The 18,652-nt window shown below is 40.3% G+C and overlaps 2 protein-coding genes across 5 annotated transcripts in view; one reads left to right on the top strand and one right to left on the bottom strand.

Annotated features, from left to right (window-relative positions):
• The window catches only part of zgc:162200 (uncharacterized protein LOC558638 homolog), a 33,985-nt gene extending 24,162 nt beyond the window's left edge, over positions 1 to 9,823 (bottom strand). Inside the window, exons 1-3 of one of the 4 annotated variants that reach the window (XM_061903629.1) lie at positions 9,661 to 9,823; positions 8,546 to 8,863; positions 4,766 to 4,978 (exon numbers count right to left, since the gene is read on the bottom strand). In XM_061903629.1, the coding sequence (XP_061759613.1) occupies positions 4,766 to 4,978; positions 8,546 to 8,788 (456 nt within the window). In that variant the 5' untranslated portion in view covers positions 8,789 to 8,863; positions 9,661 to 9,823. Of the gene's footprint in view, positions 1 to 4,765; positions 4,979 to 8,545; positions 8,864 to 9,534 lie in introns of all 4 variants that reach the window. The other 3 variants (XM_061903631.1, XM_061903628.1, XM_061903630.1) reach the window with 3 other exon arrangements.
• Positions 9,824 to 9,931: 108 nt separating this feature from the next.
• apex2 (APEX nuclease (apurinic/apyrimidinic endonuclease) 2) lies at positions 9,932 to 18,420 on the top strand. The gene is made up of 6 exons (XM_061903633.1): positions 9,932 to 10,133; positions 10,216 to 10,299; positions 12,777 to 12,957; positions 13,027 to 13,170; positions 16,143 to 16,212; positions 17,215 to 18,420. The coding sequence occupies exons 1-6, from the start codon at positions 10,019 to 10,021 to the stop codon at positions 18,208 to 18,210; spliced, it is 1,590 nt and encodes a 529-aa protein (XP_061759617.1). The 5' UTR covers positions 9,932 to 10,018; the 3' UTR covers positions 18,211 to 18,420.
• Positions 18,421 to 18,652: the final 232 nt, after the last annotated feature.

The raw sequence follows: 18,652 nt of genomic DNA, 5'->3' as shown, positions 1-18,652 counted from the left end.
GAAGAATGTTTTAATGTTTACACAGATAATCATTATACTGCTGTGATTATATGAATCAAGTGTTCATTCAAGGCCAAGTCAAAATATCGTAACATATATCGTGTATGGCGATATGGCCTAAAAATATTGCGATATTAAAAAAAGGCAATATCGCCCAGCCCTAGTTTGGCTGCTGACTAAGTATGCGTTGCAGTCACTGTCCTGTATCAACAGAGGCTGCATACTACATGTGACCGACTGGCACGCAGATAGCATTGTGTAAAAGCGGGCGCGACGACAAGTTTTAGAGGACTGTAAAAGTTTTGCCATCAGGGCACGCACTCTATATTATCGACTAGGTGAAAATCGGAGAATGATGGCCCCGGGCAATTTCTGAGAGAGACATTAAACTCAGAAAATCGTGGGTGTCAGAAATTATGCAGCAGAGCCACATTAGAGTGATCAAAGAGCTGCATGCGGCTCCGGAGCCGCGGGTTGCCGACCCCTGCTCTAAAGTATGCTTAGGTGTGAGTGTGAATTAGAGATGTCCGATAATGGCTTTTTTGCCGAAATTCGATATTCCGAAATTATCCAGCTCCTAATTACCGATACTGATATATGCAGTTGTGGAATTATTATTATTATGCCTAATTTTGTTGTGATGCCCCACAGGATGCATTAAACACTGTAACAATGTTTTCCAAGATAAATCAACTCAAGTTATGGAAAAAATGCCAACATGGCACTCCCATATTGAAGTCACAAAGTGCATTATTTTTTTTAACGTGTCTCAAAACAGCAGCTTGGAATTTGGGACATGCTCTCCCTGAGAGAGCATGAGGTTGAGGTGGGCGGGGTTGGGGGGGAGGAGGGAGGGGGTGTATATTGCAGCATCCCGGAAGAGTTAGTGCTGCAAGGAGTTCTGGGTAGTTGTTTTGTTGTATTTATGTTGTGTTACGGTGCGGATGTTCTCCCGAAATGTTATTCTCATTCTTGTTTGGTGTGGGTTCACAGTGTGGCACAAATTTTTAACAGTGTTAAAGTTGTTTATACGGCCACCCTCAGTGTGACCTGTTTTGCTGTTGACCAAGTATGCTTTGCATTCACTTGTGTGTGTGAAAAGCCGTAGATATTATGTGATTGGGCCGGCACACAAAAGGTAGTGCCTTTAAGGTTTATTGGCGCTCTGTACTTCTCCCTACGTCCTTGCACCACTCCATACAGCGGCGTTTTAAAAAGTCATGAATTTTACTTTTTGAAACTGATACCAATAATTTCCGATACAACATTTTAAAGCATTTATCAGCCTATAATATCGGCAGTCCGATATTATCAGACATCTCCAGTGTGAATGGTTGTTTTTCTATAGTGCAGGATTTTCCCAACATGTAATTGACCCTGGCGCACCGCCACGGCAGGATAAATGCCGCCACATTTTCAAAACAATTATTTTTTAAATATATTTGTTTACAATAAAACATATTTAAGTGCGAATGCAGCTGAGATAGGTTCCAACACCCCCCGCGACTCCGAAACGTACAAGCGTTGGGAAATGTATGGATGGATATTGTATGAAAGAATATACTTTACATTGTCTATTATTTACGTACTATTGGCCATAATAAGTTTTAAAAATATATCTCAAATATATGTTTATCTTTTCTTTATATTAGGAAAAAATGTGTGCATCTAAATCGTCTGTAAAACGCACTACAGCTGGTCGTGTGCCTAAATGGAGATGACAACCGGCAAAAGTAAGGAGAGAAAGTTGAAGAAAAAAGTATTTCAAGTTAATTACCGCATTACTTGTTCAAGCCTGTGAAAACTATCCTGATTCTTTTGACATTACTACAGACAAGAACGTCCAACTTCACGCCGCGCGTGGGTGGCTTTTCTACAGGTACTCCAGTTTTCTCCCTCATTCCAAAAGTATGTAACATGGAATTTATTGGAGACTGTAAATTGTCCATAGATACGAATGTGAGTGTGAATTATGTTTTTTCTCTATATGTGCACTGCGATTGACCATGCTAATTAGGGTTAGCTTGTCAGTGAGCTGGTCATCTGTACGTTAGCATTAAGCTAGCGGCATTAAAACTCAAACTTCATCCTGCATAATTGTTTTTTTTCAGTTAATTCCCAACTATCAATCCATTTAATGTAGGACTGGACAATTATTCGAATGTTAATTTCGATTTTGATTATGGAACTATAATGTAATAATATAACTTACCTATGGTCATGAGCTTTGGGTTATGACCGAAATGACAAGATCACGGGTACAAGCGGCCGAAATGAGTTTCCTCCACCGGGTTGCGGGGCTCTCCCTTAGAGATAGGGTGAGAAGCTCTGCCATCCGGGAGGAACTCAAAGTAAAGCCGCTGCTCCTCCACATCGAGAGGAGCCAGATGAGGTGGTTCGGGCATCTGGTCAGGGTGCCACCCGAACGCCTCTCTAGGGAGGTGTTCAGGTCCCGTCCAACCTGTAGGAGGCCACGGGGAAGACCCAGGACACGTTGGGAAGACTATGTCTCCCGGTTGGCCTGGGAACGCCTCGGGAAGAGCTGGACGAAGTGGCTGGGGAGAGGGAAGTCGTGGCTTCGTTGCTTAGGCTGCTGCCCCCGCGACTCGACCTCGGATAAGCGGAAGAAGATGGATGGAATAATAAAAATAAAATTAAAAAATAATGGGCCACACAAAGTGCATGCACATTCTGGAGCTTGTGACGGTGAAACATTTGAGGAGCGAATGAGTGAAAAAAAGAGCATGTCTCCATGGTTGCTATTTTTATTTGACACAGCGCCAATATGCCAGATTAATAATCAGGCATATGATTTACGCGTTTACATAACCGCGCACGGAGTCACATAATTGGCCAATAAAACGGAATCCGTTGATAAACGCAAAATAATATCAGGAAAATTAACATAAATGTAAATTAAATGTTGTCATTGTGATGTTTGGAAAAATAATGTGTCTGGTAGCTCTCGACACATTCAACCACCCCGTCCTGAACCAAACAATGTCGAGTTGGTCGCCTGAAACAGTGAATAAAGTACGAAGCTAAACCTAACACGAATAATCCATTCCCTCACAACAACCCACATCTCTTCTGCTTGTGTTGTTGTGAACGACATCATTGATGTAAGATCAATGATGTGGTTGCAAAAAAGTGGTTGCAACTTGAGAGGTTCTTTTTTTTTACAGCCTAAAGTGAATTGCCTCTGTACTCGTCCAGCTGAAAACAACAGCACAGCACATTTACCCCCTTCAGAATGATAGAATGGTGCGCCACATCCAATATGACGGCTCTAACTAAATAAATATTTCAAAAAAGTAACCTACACAAGCATAATGAACTTAAATCACTCAGTGATGCATTATGCCTTGACCTAAAACACTTGTCAAAACTGTCCAAGAAGTATTGCACCAATACATGTGAAGATTTTTGCATTTAATTAACAAACCTTTTATCAAATTTTATTTTACACAAAATGCACACACTCTATGGTGGCAAAATAAGTGCAAAAAGGTAAAAAATAAATAAATAAATAATTTTTTGTTTTTTATATTACGATTGTTATTTAAATGCACTGTTTTTGCTATAATGATTAGTTTACTTATTTTGGTTGATTTTTTACTCATTTATATCCAGGATTTTTTTTAACTATATTTGAAGTTGAGTTTTGGTGGTGCAATAAATACTCATGTTTTCATAATTGTATGAATGATCGTGATTACAATATCAATCAAAATAATTTTGATTTTAATTTTAGCCATAATTTAACGTGATCCCTACATGAATGTGCACTTTTTGTGTATTATGTGGTTAGTTTTACAGTGACATTATTGTGGAGAATATAAACAAAACACTTATTTTTTTCATCTCTAATTCAAAGGACTGTTTACATATTTGGCAAACTAAATTGCAACATTCAGGGAATGCAGAACATAGTGTGGCCTATGTTACATTTTACAATAAGCAGCAACAATTGAAATTGCATTGAACAAGTCAAATTCCTTATGTGTTGAACATTCTTTAACAGATAACTATGTTATGTATGTATGTTTGTTAAACATACATACGCCAATAAAGCTGATTTTTTACAATAATGTAAAAAAAAGTACCGTAATATTAATATCTAATAACACATATTTGTTTTGATATATACATATTTGTTTAGCCTTTAAAAAAAAAAAAAAAAGCATGCATCATTGCAAATTAACATTATCATGACGTCAGATAAACGACGTCATATTAACCACGCCATAACTGCTACATATATAGTGGCAATCTAGGGGAAACCCTGTAGTTTGTTTATTTTCAAGGTATACCTCACTTGTTGCCCCAAATCAGTATTGCACATCCACATTAGCTGGCATCTGTTACAAACTACACTTATGTTTGTTGTGTTAGGTAACATTTTAAAGACTAAAACTTTTAAAAGTTCATAAGCTGTGTTATGTTTTGCGGCTACATTCTAATTTCTTAAGTGGAAGAGAAGTGGAAAAAGTGGTCTTTTGATAGTAAAGGTAAACAAAGGGTGGTTTTTAGCAATTTTAAAGAAGTTACACGCACATGCGTCTTGGTTAACTATGCAAAAATTAGATAACAGTGTCACCCAGACACTCATAAGCCTACAACAGTGATCACAACAATGTTAAATACATGTTTTTTTTTAAAGTTGTATTTAAGGGACTTAGGTAAACACATGACACCAGTGATGAAGCTAGCAAGACACTGGAATGTGACAAAGTAATATAGAAGTATCATTCGTAAGCAATACCTTCTTCAATTGATTTGAGATTCCTCCAAGTCTGTCAATCTCTCCGTGAGCATTACCGAGTGCCAGGCGTGCCTGTTTTAGCTCAGCCTGGACTTCTATCAAGCGTGTTGCCATAGCAGCCTCCTTAGATGCTGTCTCTTGGAGCAAATTCTCCTCCCGGCACTCTCCATCAGCAGCTGCTCGCTTTTGACTGCTCACAGAATCTGCAAAGGCCTGTACACAAATAAGGTTTCAACGGGTGTGAATTAGTGCTGGGCGATATGGCCTTTTTTTAATATCTCGATATTTTTAGGCCATATCGCGATATACGATTAATATTGCGATATTTTGCCGTGGCCTTGAATGAACACTTGATACATATAATCACAGCAGTATGATGATTCTGTGTCTACATTAAAACATTCTTCTTCATACTGCATTAATATATGCTACTTTTAAAGTTTCATGCAGAAAGGGAAATCACAACTAGATAGATAGATAGATAGTACTTTATTGATTCCTTAAGTCAATTGACCAAAAGTGTATTTATTAAAGTTATTAAGCAGTGGCACAAACATAATGTCATTTCCAAAACAGAAAGTGAAAGATTGTCAGAGACATTTTAAGTGTCAAATAAAAATGAGCTGCATAATAGGAAATCAAATAGTATTCGTCCTTCACTATGTGGTAGGTTACTACGGACATTATTAAATTCTCTTCATTCTTTAGCGAGTGACTTTTCAAATGATGCTACATATTAGCAGTAATGCTACTTTTTAGAGCAACGCTTTTGCCCCACACTTGACAAATTACGGTTGTCTGTTCGACATATTCCCACTTGAAGCCGAACCACCACCAGACGATGGACCCCCTGCTGTTTTTATTGGGAATTAAGTCTTCCTTCATTTGTTACCAGATTCGCACCTTCTTTCTCTCGTATTACGAGAGAAAGCTGCGATGCTAACGTACGGCTACGTTGGCATCACAGCTTACGTTACCCAGTCTGCTACTTCTCTGCTGGGCGAGGGCGTATACGTATGTGACGTATGACGTGACAGTATGCGACGTGTGTAAGTTTGTGCGCCTGCTTGTCTGTGAAAAGCAGAGACAGGAAAGAGTGAGAAGAGCCTGTAGTGTAATACCCGCAGCTAAAAGCAACTGCGTGAGAACATATACTCAAATATTACGATATAGTCATTTTCTATATCGCACAGAGACAAACCCGCGATATTTCGTATATATCGATTTCTTGCCCAGCCCTAGTGTGAATTGAAGGTCTGTTATTGCATATTAAAAGCAATGGGTATGACATTTGGCTATTTTCCCATTAAGTAGTCAATTTAACACGTAACGTGTAAATGACACTGGATAAAAGAACAATGGTGCTATAAGAAATTAGACTAATTTCATTCACAAATAATCACTGACGTGCAGTCAGGGGAGGCGGGGCCTCACGTGCCATGACGGAAAGAAAAAAAATGTAAAAAGAAAAAATAATAATTAAATTGTTATATGTATCCAGTGATTATACTATAAAGTTATTTTCCATTTAACTTCACCAGTTTTAGATTATTTTTATTCAAAATCGCTGAATTTTCACATTTGCCGTTCAAATACTAAGAAGAGACTTGCGGTGAGTCACAGCCAGTTGAGCCTCCCCGTGGATTGCGCAAAGAATCGGCTAACTGCTGGCTGCTGTGCAGTGAGACCGTACTGCTATATGAATTATATTATACATTTCCAAAGTTTAGTTAGCTTAGGTATATAATGTACAGTGTACTTTGTCAACAACTGTATGTGTGTAACGTATTTCCTGTGCTGGGCAATAATAAAACGGCTGCGAAGACGCACTGTGTGAGGCACCTGTTCTCCGGCCTCCTGGTGGTAGAGGGCGCTAGTGATCCCAGAGATCATTCTTGCACTACTCGGCTAGGCCTGGGGACATCTGAAGGCGGTATGTTTTAAAGTTGTCGTTTGCCTGCATATCATAAAAACAACCGTCCAACATTTTACAACTAATTGTAAACTTATAGGTGCCGACCATCAGGGCCGAGTTGCGACGAAAGTGTGTCGATGTTGAGATATTAAGCCGAGTTGGTTAGTGAATTTGTTTGCTAATAGTAGCTACTAGCCGTACCCATGTATTGTCTATGGGCGGTTAGCATCGGGTTTTAATCCCGTTTCCTCCAATGTTTCTATCCGATTGAATTTATATTTATATCGAGTCTTTATTTTGGGTACTTTCACTACAAACTGCCATATCCACAACGCCAACCCGTGTTGCTGTATGAACTGCAACTGCACATATGGACTGCAATCAGTCTCATATGGCTCCTATATTCTTGAAGAACTTTTGATATTACTTTTTATGAATTACCTGAACAAAACCAACATTGTTTGTTGAGATTCCTTTCTGTTTTTTTCTTTTGTTTTGAATGGCTATTCCTATTAATGTCTGTCCACTAGTTGTTGCACTGTACATGTTTGAATAACGAAAGTGTCATTTAAAGTATTTAATTGTGTCTGTCCTACTCTCTCTGAGTCGTAATCTAGACTTCTGATTAGCCCAAATATTGAGAACTTCTACTATACTAGCTGCTACATTAAGTTAAAGTATCAATGATTGTCACACACACACTAAGTGTGGTGAAATTTGTCCTCTGCATTTGACCCATCCCCTTGTTCACCCTCTGGGAGATGAGGGGAGCAGTGAGCAGCAGCGGCTGGGAATCATTTTTGGTGATTTAACCCCCAATTCCAACCCTTGATGCTGAGTGCCAAGCAGGGAAGATTGCTAGTATGAGCTTTTAAACATAACCCATTAACAGCTGCCAATCAAATGGTGAATAAGATACTCTATAGCAGGGGTCGGGAACCTTTTTGGCTGAGAGAGCCAAGAATCCAAATATTTTACAATGTATTTCCGTAAGAGCCATATAAAAAAAATGTCAACACTGAACAACTAAATGTGTGCATTTTTAAGTAAAACCAACATTTCTAGAGTATAATAGGTCTCTTATTCTTTGTAATAACATTGTTATTCTGAAGCTAACTGTGGAGGTGGCGTGGCCTGCAGCGAAGCGGGGTGTTGCCAGGATCAGCCTCGAAATCAGCGACAGATGCGTAGATGGCCCACCTTTGCCTTGTTATCTAATGACCTGTCGCTCTGTTATAAGCAGCAGCCAGGAGGAGAGACGGGGTTGGGGGTGGAGCCAGAGCACGAGCGAGAACGAAAGAGGAAAAGACAATTGCTAGGAAGCAACTGAGAGACTTATTGAAAAATAAAACAATATTGTAACCCTGAAACAGGCTCTCGTGTTGGTGCTTGGTGGTCTGAAGAACCCCCAGGAGGGCAAGGCCCACACTAACCAATAATAAATACATAACTTCTTCCCATTAACGCAACTTTTTGAACAGGTGCGGTAGAAAACAGATGGATGGATTCAAAATGCATGAGAATTTTTTATATTTTGAGCGTTATTTTTAACACTATGATTACAAGTGGAATTATTCATTACTTATCGTGTTAAGCAATGTCAGCTCAGATTTATCCGAGAGCCAGATGCTGTCATCAAAAGAGCCACATCTGGCTCTAAAGCCATAGGGTCCTACCCCTGCTCTATAGGGTTCATATGTTTATAAATCTGACTGTGATGAAGTCGGGCCTCACCAGCCATGAACCTCACCGCACGTCACTGCAAATAATGCATCACAATATTGAATACCAGTTGTTGTGGAGTGCTGTAACAAATCAATAGTTTGTGGTGGAAACATAACAAAAAAGGTGGTAGTCGCTCCTACCTCTTTGAGCTCCTGTAACTCCACTTTAAGAGTTTCATGCTCCTCTTCCAGTTGCCGGTGTTTGACTTTAAGAGTCGAACTCTCCTCCAGTACTACCAGGCCATAGCGGGCGGCCTGCAGCTTCTCCTCCGTTGCTTCCTGGAGCTCTAAAGTCAGCCGTACCACCTCGGCTCTCAAATCTCCGCCGTCCATCTCAGCGTCTCCGTGCTCCGCCGGGACTGCACCTGCATCTGCCTCCAGCATCCTTGACTGGCCTACTCCTTGGATTCCAGTGAGTTGCTGTAAGGTCCTTTACTGTCTCACTCTCATTATTGCAATCTAAAATAAGGAAGACACACAGATGGTCAGTACGTCAACGGCTTGATTCGAGCAATCAATATATTTAAAAAACTATAATGTAGCAGTGGTTTATTTTGGAATAAGGTAGGTGCCTATTCAGATCACATATGCGGTTTGGGTGGGGCGGACAGTCACCATTTGCTCACATCCTCTCGTCTGACCGAAGATGGAGACGCCAGCTGCCGGGTGATGTACACTCATGTATCCGGTAGCATGGTTTCACCTCGGCCACGAATCAACCGCGTGTGCGCAAGGTCTCCATATTCCATCCATCCATTTCTTACCGCTTATTCCCTTTCGGGATAGCGGGGGGCGCTGGCGCCTATCTCAGTATTGATTGCTGTATATTTTTTTTTTAATAAACATGTTGGACAGTGTATGTCTGAAGGTTGTAAATGGAAACAGAAAGCAAGAAGACGACACTGAACACACGCTTGGTCGAACAGCTAGCAAGTGTAAGTTAGCGTTAGCTTTTAAGCGACAAATTACGCCACCGTCCAAAACACTCTTGAGAGAATGAAAACATGCAATACGGATGTGGGCCCATTGCTTTCAGTTGAGATAGTCGTGGGTGTATAAAAATAGGTTGGTGGTTATAACAAGTCAGACGAGCTAATTAGCCAACATCAGCCAGCGAATATGTTACTGACCTTCCGTGTCTATGTCGAAGATGTGCTTCGCTGCGTAACGGCCCAGGTTAGCAGAGCGCTGCTCTGTCAGCCGTCGATGCGAACATAAACGACCAAAAGGCCCGGCGTTGCAACGAGTCCACTTACCTCCCTCCTCCTGCCCGCCAGGTCCTGCAGTTCCCGGCGAGGTTCAGCGAGCAGAGCCGTGCGTCAAACGCGCGCCCAAACCTGAAAAGCACTATTGCTCCTCCTAGCGTCCAAGTGAGGAAGTACACTTTTGTTTTTTTAAATATAAATGTGGTCATAGTTTACTCTTCATACATGCCATTTATGCATAAAACAAACGCTCATGCGATAATTAAACGTCTTTACTGAAAAATATGACAAAGTGTTGGGATATCGACGAAAAAATATATATCCGTTTACAGCCTCTTCTACTTCCGCTGTACTTCCGGGTGTGCACAAGGCTGGTCCTGCGAGTGTGGAAGATTGTAATATTTACAAAATGAAGATTACCACCTGGAATATAAACGGTATACGGACATTCAGATGTGGGATTAAGAAGACCCTTGATGCACTGGGTGCGGATATTATATGTGTCCAGGAGACCAAAGTAACAAGTAAGTGGTTGGATTAAGAGTGTGGGAAACGGGGGGTCGAATAATTTAATTTACCCTAACTTTGTCTCACTTAAACTCCAAGGAGACCTGCTCGATGAAAGAAGTGCTATCGTAGACGGTTACAACTCCTACTTCAGCTTCAGTCGAGGACGCAGCGGCTACTCAGGTTTTTTCCATCATATATTGTACCAATATTTATACATGATGTGTCTTTGAATGGGGCAGCTCGGCCGTGGAGGGGGTAGTGAGTATGCCTCACAACACGAAGGTCCTACAGTCCGGGGTTCAATCGCAGGCTCGGGATCTTTCTGTGTGGAGTTTGCATCTGTGTGGGATCCCTCTCACCAGCGACCCCAAAGGGAATACGCGGTAGAAAAAGAGATGGATGGATGGTGTCTTTGAATGCTTGTTTTTGTTAGGTGTACACTAGTGTCAGGTTAACCCTTGTGCCGCCTCAAGATTGCCTATACACATTTACTCTTAGGATCCAAAATAGATCTGCTCGTAAAAGTGCCGTAAGTCTATCTGCAATAAATATGTATATATTTTTAAATATTGTAACCACTTTAGTCCCACATATGGATATAAAGTTGTTATTAAATTGTATGTATTTTTTATGTCTTATGGCCTTTTTGTCAAGGATAACAACTGTTTTTATTATGGGAAAATGCATGCAATATTAAAAAAGAAGAAGTTACACTGGTATATTTAGAGTTTGGTAATCACAGCCTGATTTTATATATATATATATATATAGAGAGAGAGAGAGAGAGAGAGATTTGTGTGTATATATGGTAAATGGGTTGTACTTGTATAGCGCTTTTCTACCCCTTTTTAAGGAGCCCAAAGCGCTTTGACAGTTTTTCCACATTCACCCGTTCACACACACATTCACACACTGACGGCGGGAGCTGCCATGCAAGGCGCTCACCAGGACCCATCAGGACCAAGGGTGAAGTGTCTTGCCCAAGGACACAACGGACGTGACTAGGATGGTAAAAGGTGGGGATTGAACCAATAACCCTCAGATTGCTGGCTAAGCCACTCTACTAACTTTGCCACGCCGTCCCTTACATATATATAGAAAGATAGATAGATAGTACTTTATTGATTCCTTCAGGAGAGTTCCCTCAGGAAAATTATGTATTTGTGTGTATGTATATACAAACCCCGTTTCCATATGATTTGGGAAATTGTGTTGGATGTAAATATAAACGGAATAAAATGATGTGCAAATCATTTTCAACCCATATTCAGTTGAATATGCTACAAAGACAATATATATGAAGTTCAGATAGACAAACATTTTATTTTTTTGCAAATAATCATTAACTTTAGAATTTGATGCCAGCAACACGTGACAAAGAAGTTGGGAAAGGTGGCAATAAATACTGATAAAGTTGAGGAATGCTCATCAAACACTTATATGGAACATCCCACAGGTGTGCAGGCTAATAGGGAACAGTTGGGTGCCATGATTGGGCATAAAAGCAGATTCCATGAAATGCTAGGTAATTCACAAACAAGGATAGGGCGAGAGTCACCACTTTGTAAGCAAATTATCTAACAGTTTTAAAACAACATTTCTCAACGAACTATTGCAGGGAATTTAGGGATTTCAACATCTACGGTCCGTAAAATCATTAAAAGGTGCAGAGAATCTGGAGAAATCACTGTACTTAAGCGATAATATTACGGACCTTTGTTCCCTCATGCGGTACTGCATCAAAAATCCACATAAGTGTGTAAAGGATATCACCACATGGGCTCAGGAACACTTCAGAAAATCACTGTCACTAAATACAGTTTTGCGCTGTTGCTCTCGTTTCTCTTCTTAAAAGCCTCCATTGTTCTCTACATTTGCATATTTTGTAGATGGCTGTTCACAGACATAACTGCAATAAATACAAAAATGGTGTCCACATTGCAGACAACGCTCCAGACAATTGTGTATGTTTTGTTTACATGCGGTTTCGGTAGCGCAGTTTTCGGTAATCAAAGTTTTTTTTTCGGTTGTCAAACTTTCGGTACATCACTTGGCAATAGTGCACAAATAATAGGCTAGATATATGAATTCTTACTGTAACGACCAGCTAATGTTTTATGTTTGTGTGGTTTGGATTAGATGTCAGTTTTTTTCACGTTTGCAAACCCATTGTCCGTGCCTGAAAGGTGATTGGCGGAGAAGGAGTTGGTGTTGTTGTGTGTCCAGGAAAGCAAAGACTCTACAGAAACAAAAGTGTGTGCAAGTGAGGTAATGCCTGGTGTTTATCATAAGATTGGTAATGAAAGTTAAAAATAGCATCAGACATTGTGTGATTTCTTCTGGGGGCTACACTATATATATTATATTACTTTAATTTGTTTTCAAGTAGAAAAGAAAAAACTTATTTTCAAGGTGTGAGATTAATAAAAAATGTTGTGGCGCCGCGCCACATTCAATTACACTGAGGGGAAACCCTGCCAAATTGTATTCTAACAACATGGCAATCAAAAACACATTTGCATTTAAAAAATAAAGCAACATTTCAGAATGCTAACCTTCAAACCGAACAATCCTATCAAGTCAGGAACAGTGTAAAGCCCGTTTTGGGCCCTGGGGGTGCACAATGGTTAACAAAACCTTCCACTTGATGTGCTCAGGGGTCGCCACTTACTGTAAAGACAGTGCTACGCCATTTGCTGCTGAGGAGGGGCTCACCGGTCTGCTGACCAATCATGAGGGTGCGGTTGGTTGCTACAGTAACCACTCTGCCTTCACTGATGAGGAGCTGCAGCTTTTAGACAATGAAGGACGAGCCATCATCACACAACACAAAGTCAAGTAAGAGCATGTAAGCAGGTGTATACTGATTTTTGTATTTGCTATTGAATGTTTTTTTTAACATTGCAGGTGTTCAGATAGCATACAAACGGTGACTGTTATAAATGTTTACTGTCCCCGTGCCGACCCGGAAAAGCCAGAGAGAAAACAGTTTAAACTGCAGTTCTACAAGCTGCTACAGAGTCGAGCTGAGACTTTACTGAAAAAGGGGAGGTGAGAAATCATCCAACATACATCTACATAGTTTTCCACACATATATGTCAAACTGATAAGCAACATATTTTGTTTGGGGAGAGATACGCAAAGGTTCAATATTGTATTATTTTATTTTTTAACAGTAATGAAACAATAGTGTATTTGCAGTGTCACATATGTGCCAATAGAAATTTCAGACCTTTAATCGCATTTTGCTCCTAAAAGAAATCCATCCAAATGTGATCAAACTAGAGTAAAATGTTTGCCCACCTGTATTAAACTACAGTGATTAAAGGTTTGCATGAAAACTGATATTTTGTACTCAATATATCGGTGCACGCTTAAAATAATTGCTGTATGTGTCGTTTTTCAGTGTATTGTGTTGTTGCACTTGGAAGAAGTCACATAGTATGACACTCTTTTCAACTTTTATTGTCAATCTTGTGCTAACAACAGCTTCAATTCAGATGCATAGTCTTTGTCATGCGCACACGTCTTTTCTCTCACATGCAACACTTCTCAGTCTCTGTCAAAAATCTATCAGAAACGGTATACTTAGAAACATTTGTGAACTCTGAACATGACCATGCAGATTAACACCAGCATGTCGTTTACATACAATAGTTATTTAACAGTTTTTGGTTTGTTTACAACTACATGTTGGCTCTCTCTTGTCCCATGTCCCGAATAGCCGAATTGTGTTGCAGATAATAATAACGTTCAAAAGTTGTACAGTCTATCTTCGAACGTTTTTTCCTCTGGTTTTTAAGTAAAACGTCCATTAAAAGTGAACTGATGATTGTGAATAATTAGTTCCAGTTTAAACGTTGATTTTGTGGTTCAGTGGTTAACGTCACTCGGCACTGGAAGGAAACACACCGTATGTAATCAACAACAGCTGCAGTTGCTCCTTCTGGACACACTGTTTCTTAGTGTTTTGGAAGAGAATCACAAGTCTGGCACCACCACCCACGAAATAACTATGAATCAAGCAAGACGCCGTGGGGGGGACGCAACTTTCGCAACGGGAGAGTTTATTCCAGCCTATAATCCCCCCAACATGTCCTGGCTCTTCCGTGTGGCCTCCTACCGGTTGGGTATTTTGGTTGATATTCTAATAACGATGAATCACAAAATTATTAATTCATTTGAAATCACGAGTATTTATTGTACCACAAAAACCATACTCTAAATATAGTTAGAAAAACATCCATCCATTTTCTTCCGCTGATCCGAGGTCGGGTCGCGGGGGTAGCAGCCTAAGCAGGGAAGCCCAGACTTTCCTCTCCCCAGCCACTTCGTTCAGCTCTTCCTGGGGGATCCCGAGGCGTTCCGAGGTAATGGGTCCCTTTTTTTATAGTCTTTGGTATGACTCAGCCGGGATTTGAACTCACAACCTACCGATCTCAGGGCGGACACTCTACCCACTAGGCAGCGGCTTTTCTTTGAGCTCCTCCCGGATGGCAGAGCTTCTCTGTTAGAAAAACAACGGATATAAATTAGTAACAAATACACCACAGCAAGTAAATTTAGTAATAGTAGTAACAAAAAATTGTTCTTTTGTGTCAAATTTAATTTTGTATTTAATATTAGTTAATTAAATGCACAAATCCTTTCATTTATTATTGGTGGAATACATCTTTAGACAATTTATACCAGTATTTTAGGTCAAAGCATAATAATTTAGTAAATGCATCAATAAGTGCTTTAAGTACATTATACTTGTGTAAGGTACTTTTTGAAACCTTTATTTTGTTAGCTCAATCAGACAGGATGTGGTGCACCGTGCTATTATTGTAAAGGGAGGAAGTGTGCCATGCTGCTGTTCTCAGTTTGACTAGTAAGGAGACAATATGAGGCTGTAAAAAATAAAACCCCTTAAGTTGCAACTGCTGTCTGTACATTGATCTTACATCCATGATGTCGTTCACAATAACACCAGCAGATGAAATGTGTTGTGCGTGTGTGTTCTTGCTCGCTTTAGGTTTGTAGTTTAGTCACTCTTTCAAGGGGCCGTCTACACTTTGTTTTGTTCAGGACAGGGCGGTTGAGTGTGGCAGAGATAAATGAGGGGTCCTGAACACAATGTTTTCTCAAACAATTATTCCTTCTCTTCACAATGACTGCATTTCACTTACATTTATGTCAATTTCCCTGATTTTCTGCGTTTAACAGCAAATCCTGTTTTATTGGCCAATTCTGTGACTCTGTCCGCAATTGAGTAAATGGAAAAATTATTGCCTTTAATTTGAGTTGTGATTATTGATTAGGCAAACTAGCACTTTGTCAAATAAGTAGCAACCGTGGTGAACTCCCAAACTTTTAATAGTCGACAATCACACCTCATCTGTTTCACCATCACAACACTGCGACCAATTAATCTTTTTTTTTTGTATTATAGTTTCATGAACTTGAGAAGCCGTAATCAAAATCAAAATTTGATTAAAGACTAAAAGTAAACAGACAAGCTTTTTTTTTACAGCTTGGCTAACGCTAACAGCCTACTAAATGCTGGGTGTGTAAATAGATACATCATGCTTTGATTCAAACTTACCAGTCTGAAAATGCCTTGAACACACCAACATGAGCATTAAAAGTTATGTTTGATCGTCTCACAGCTATCTCTTTAATGGCTTCATAACCCGACTTTCTTGGGCTGTTTTTCACACTGGAAATCAAATAAAATCATGTAAAGAGAATGATGGTTTTATTTGATGAGCGATTCAGCGACAGCAAGACCCACAATGCAATGCGTTTCCACATCACAATTTCGAGCCCTGTTGTGCACTTCATCTACTTTCTACATAAACACTGTAACTCTGCACCCACCTGCCCGTCAAGAAAATCCAAAACTTGAAAAACCCCTCAAAAGTGAAGCAAACAAGTGAGGTAGATGTTCTCATGTTTGGCTCTAAGGACACACTGCTGGCACAACCATGTTTTGCATTTTATTGGACTGTTAATATTTATCATGTTTTCTGTTTTCTAGCCATGTCATTGTTTTAGGGGATGTAAACACATCTCATCGCCCAATTGACCACTGTGACCCCAGTGAAATTGTAAGTATTTTGATGCGAAATAAACATGCAGTAGATCTTGATTTAAAACACTTGCATCTCAAATCAACGTCTCCCGTTGAAGCAAACTGAAATCAATTAAATTGGTGCTTGGCCTCGAACCTAAAAAAAAACAGCACAATTTTGACATGTAACATACCTTTTAAAAAGAAGAACATATGTTTAGAGAATAGATATTATATAAAACAATACAATGGAATGTAGTACAAACAAGTGCAGTATTTTTATGAGTTCATACATTTACTTTGGAGAGTGAGCTTCTACGGTATCTCCTGTATGCTGTTTCTCTGTCAAACACATCCCCAGCTTTTCCATATTTTCATTAATAAATGAAAATATTCACTCCTTCTCAGCACTGTCCTTCACACTCACTTTCTTCCTTCACATGCTTGGAAAAATAAAGTTTTGTCCATCTCTAGCCATAAGATATTGCTAGTCAGTAAGACCAGATGTTTTGGGGCAGATGTTACGGGGATCACTTTGACATTTGCTACGCCAACTAATGGCGGAGATGCTTGTAACTCAATTTTTGGTTTGCAACTTGAAGCACAACAATTAGCCAAGAGACAACTCTTATCTCAAAAGACTTAGTGTATGTTTGGGCACTCTTAAGTTGAGGTACCACTGTATTAACCTGACTCTCGCCAGACCGTTGTAGTTCGCTGAGCTCCACACAAGGATCTGGGTTCCGGATCCTTGCGTGGAATTCAGCGAACAACAAGGATCTGGCGGCACCCAAAGAATGTAAACTTCTGCCAAGGGCAGTGTTGCTATGTTGAACTTTTCTTACACACAATATTAGTCCGTGTTCACACTATATTTGACAGAAAATGTTTGAGAATGTGATGCAATGGCCTATTTGGGCACAGTACATATGATTTCCCTGTTGTGTCCAATGTATTAACACTGAACAGTTTTCATTTGGAATATGCTTGTATTTTACAGTATATAAAATATAGAATAATAGTTTCTCTCCTACCTCAGGACGACTTTGAGGACAACCCTGGGAGGAAGTGGCTTAACAGCTTTTTAAGGGATGAAAAAGTGTCCGAGTCAACACCAGAGTTTCTCCAAGATGGACAGTTTGTCGACATGTTTCGCTTTTTCCACCCAACCCGCATTGGTGCTTTCACATGCTGGTCCACTCTCACGGGGGCACGCCAGACCAATTACGGCACACGCATTGACTACATCTTTGCGAATGATCAGCTAGCAAAGGAGCAGTTCGCTGAAGTCGACATCATGCCGGAGGTGGAGGGCTCGGACCACTGTCCCGTATGGGGGGCACTCAGGTGCTCCCTGCTGCCCAGCTCCAAGCCTCCCCCTCTTTCTACCTGCTACCTGCCTGAGTTTGCAGGAAAACAGCAGAAACTCTCACGCTTTCTTGTTAAAGTGGAGCAAAAGTCAAGCGATCCATTACCTGGATCTCAAGATGAAGGGGAACGGAGGGAGAACATAAACACACTTGGTACAAAACGAATACTGAATATAGATTCTGCTGTGCAGAAGAGCAAAAAGGCCAAAACAGTTAAGACTTCTTCAAAGCAGCAAGGGAATCTTCTTGCCTTTTTTAAACCAAAAATTGAAAAAAATCTGGGCCTGAGTGAAGTTGGCGCCCAACAAAAGTCCTCAAAAGCACCCCCAAATCAGGATGGCCTATTGAAACGAGATGGCTCTGGGCTTGTGCAGGAGGTTTCGTCACAGATTCACAGCTCCGCACAAGACGGACAGCAGCGGACACAAACATCTAACCCACATGGTAGCAAAGGAGCCTCATTAGTGTTTTGGAAGTCGGTCCTTCACGGGCCACCCCCGCCACCCGCCTGCAAGGTTCATGGTGAGCCCTGTGTGCTGCGTACTGTTAAGAAGGAAGGACCAAACATGGGCCGACAGTTCTTTGTGTGCGCCCGCCCTCAGGGGCATGCCACCAATAAGAAAGCTCGGTGTAATTTCTTTGCGTGGGTTGACAGGGGGAAGTGACATGTCATTTTTCTGCTCTGAAATAGACTCCGCTTACCAAACGGCCCAACATTTCTGTACTCTGAATTTTTCCAACCTTTTTTTTTAACACTTAATAATTGTATTAGTCTAAATAAAAGTGTTTTATTTTACAAGAAGTTTCCAAGTCAAATGTGTAGAATGTTGTATTAATAATTGCATCATTTTCATAATAAATATGTAAAACTACATGTAATTTATGTGACATTGCGACTTGTACGACGCCTTCCGCCCGATTGTAGCTGAGATAGGCACCAGCTCCCCCTGCGACCCCAAAGGGAATAAGCGGTAGAAATGGATGGATGGATGGATGGGTACAAGGCACTGTAATTCTGCATTTAAACACTTTGATTGATGGATTGAAACTTTTATTAGTAGATTGCACAGTACAGTACAAATTCCGTACAATTGACTACTAAATGGT

The sequence above is a fragment of the Nerophis ophidion genome, linkage group LG06 (genome assembly GCF_033978795.1).
Source record: "Nerophis ophidion isolate RoL-2023_Sa linkage group LG06, RoL_Noph_v1.0, whole genome shotgun sequence".
Classification (NCBI taxonomy): domain Eukaryota; kingdom Metazoa; phylum Chordata; class Actinopteri; order Syngnathiformes; family Syngnathidae; genus Nerophis; species Nerophis ophidion.
This window is presented reverse-complemented; position numbering and strand designations above follow the sequence as displayed.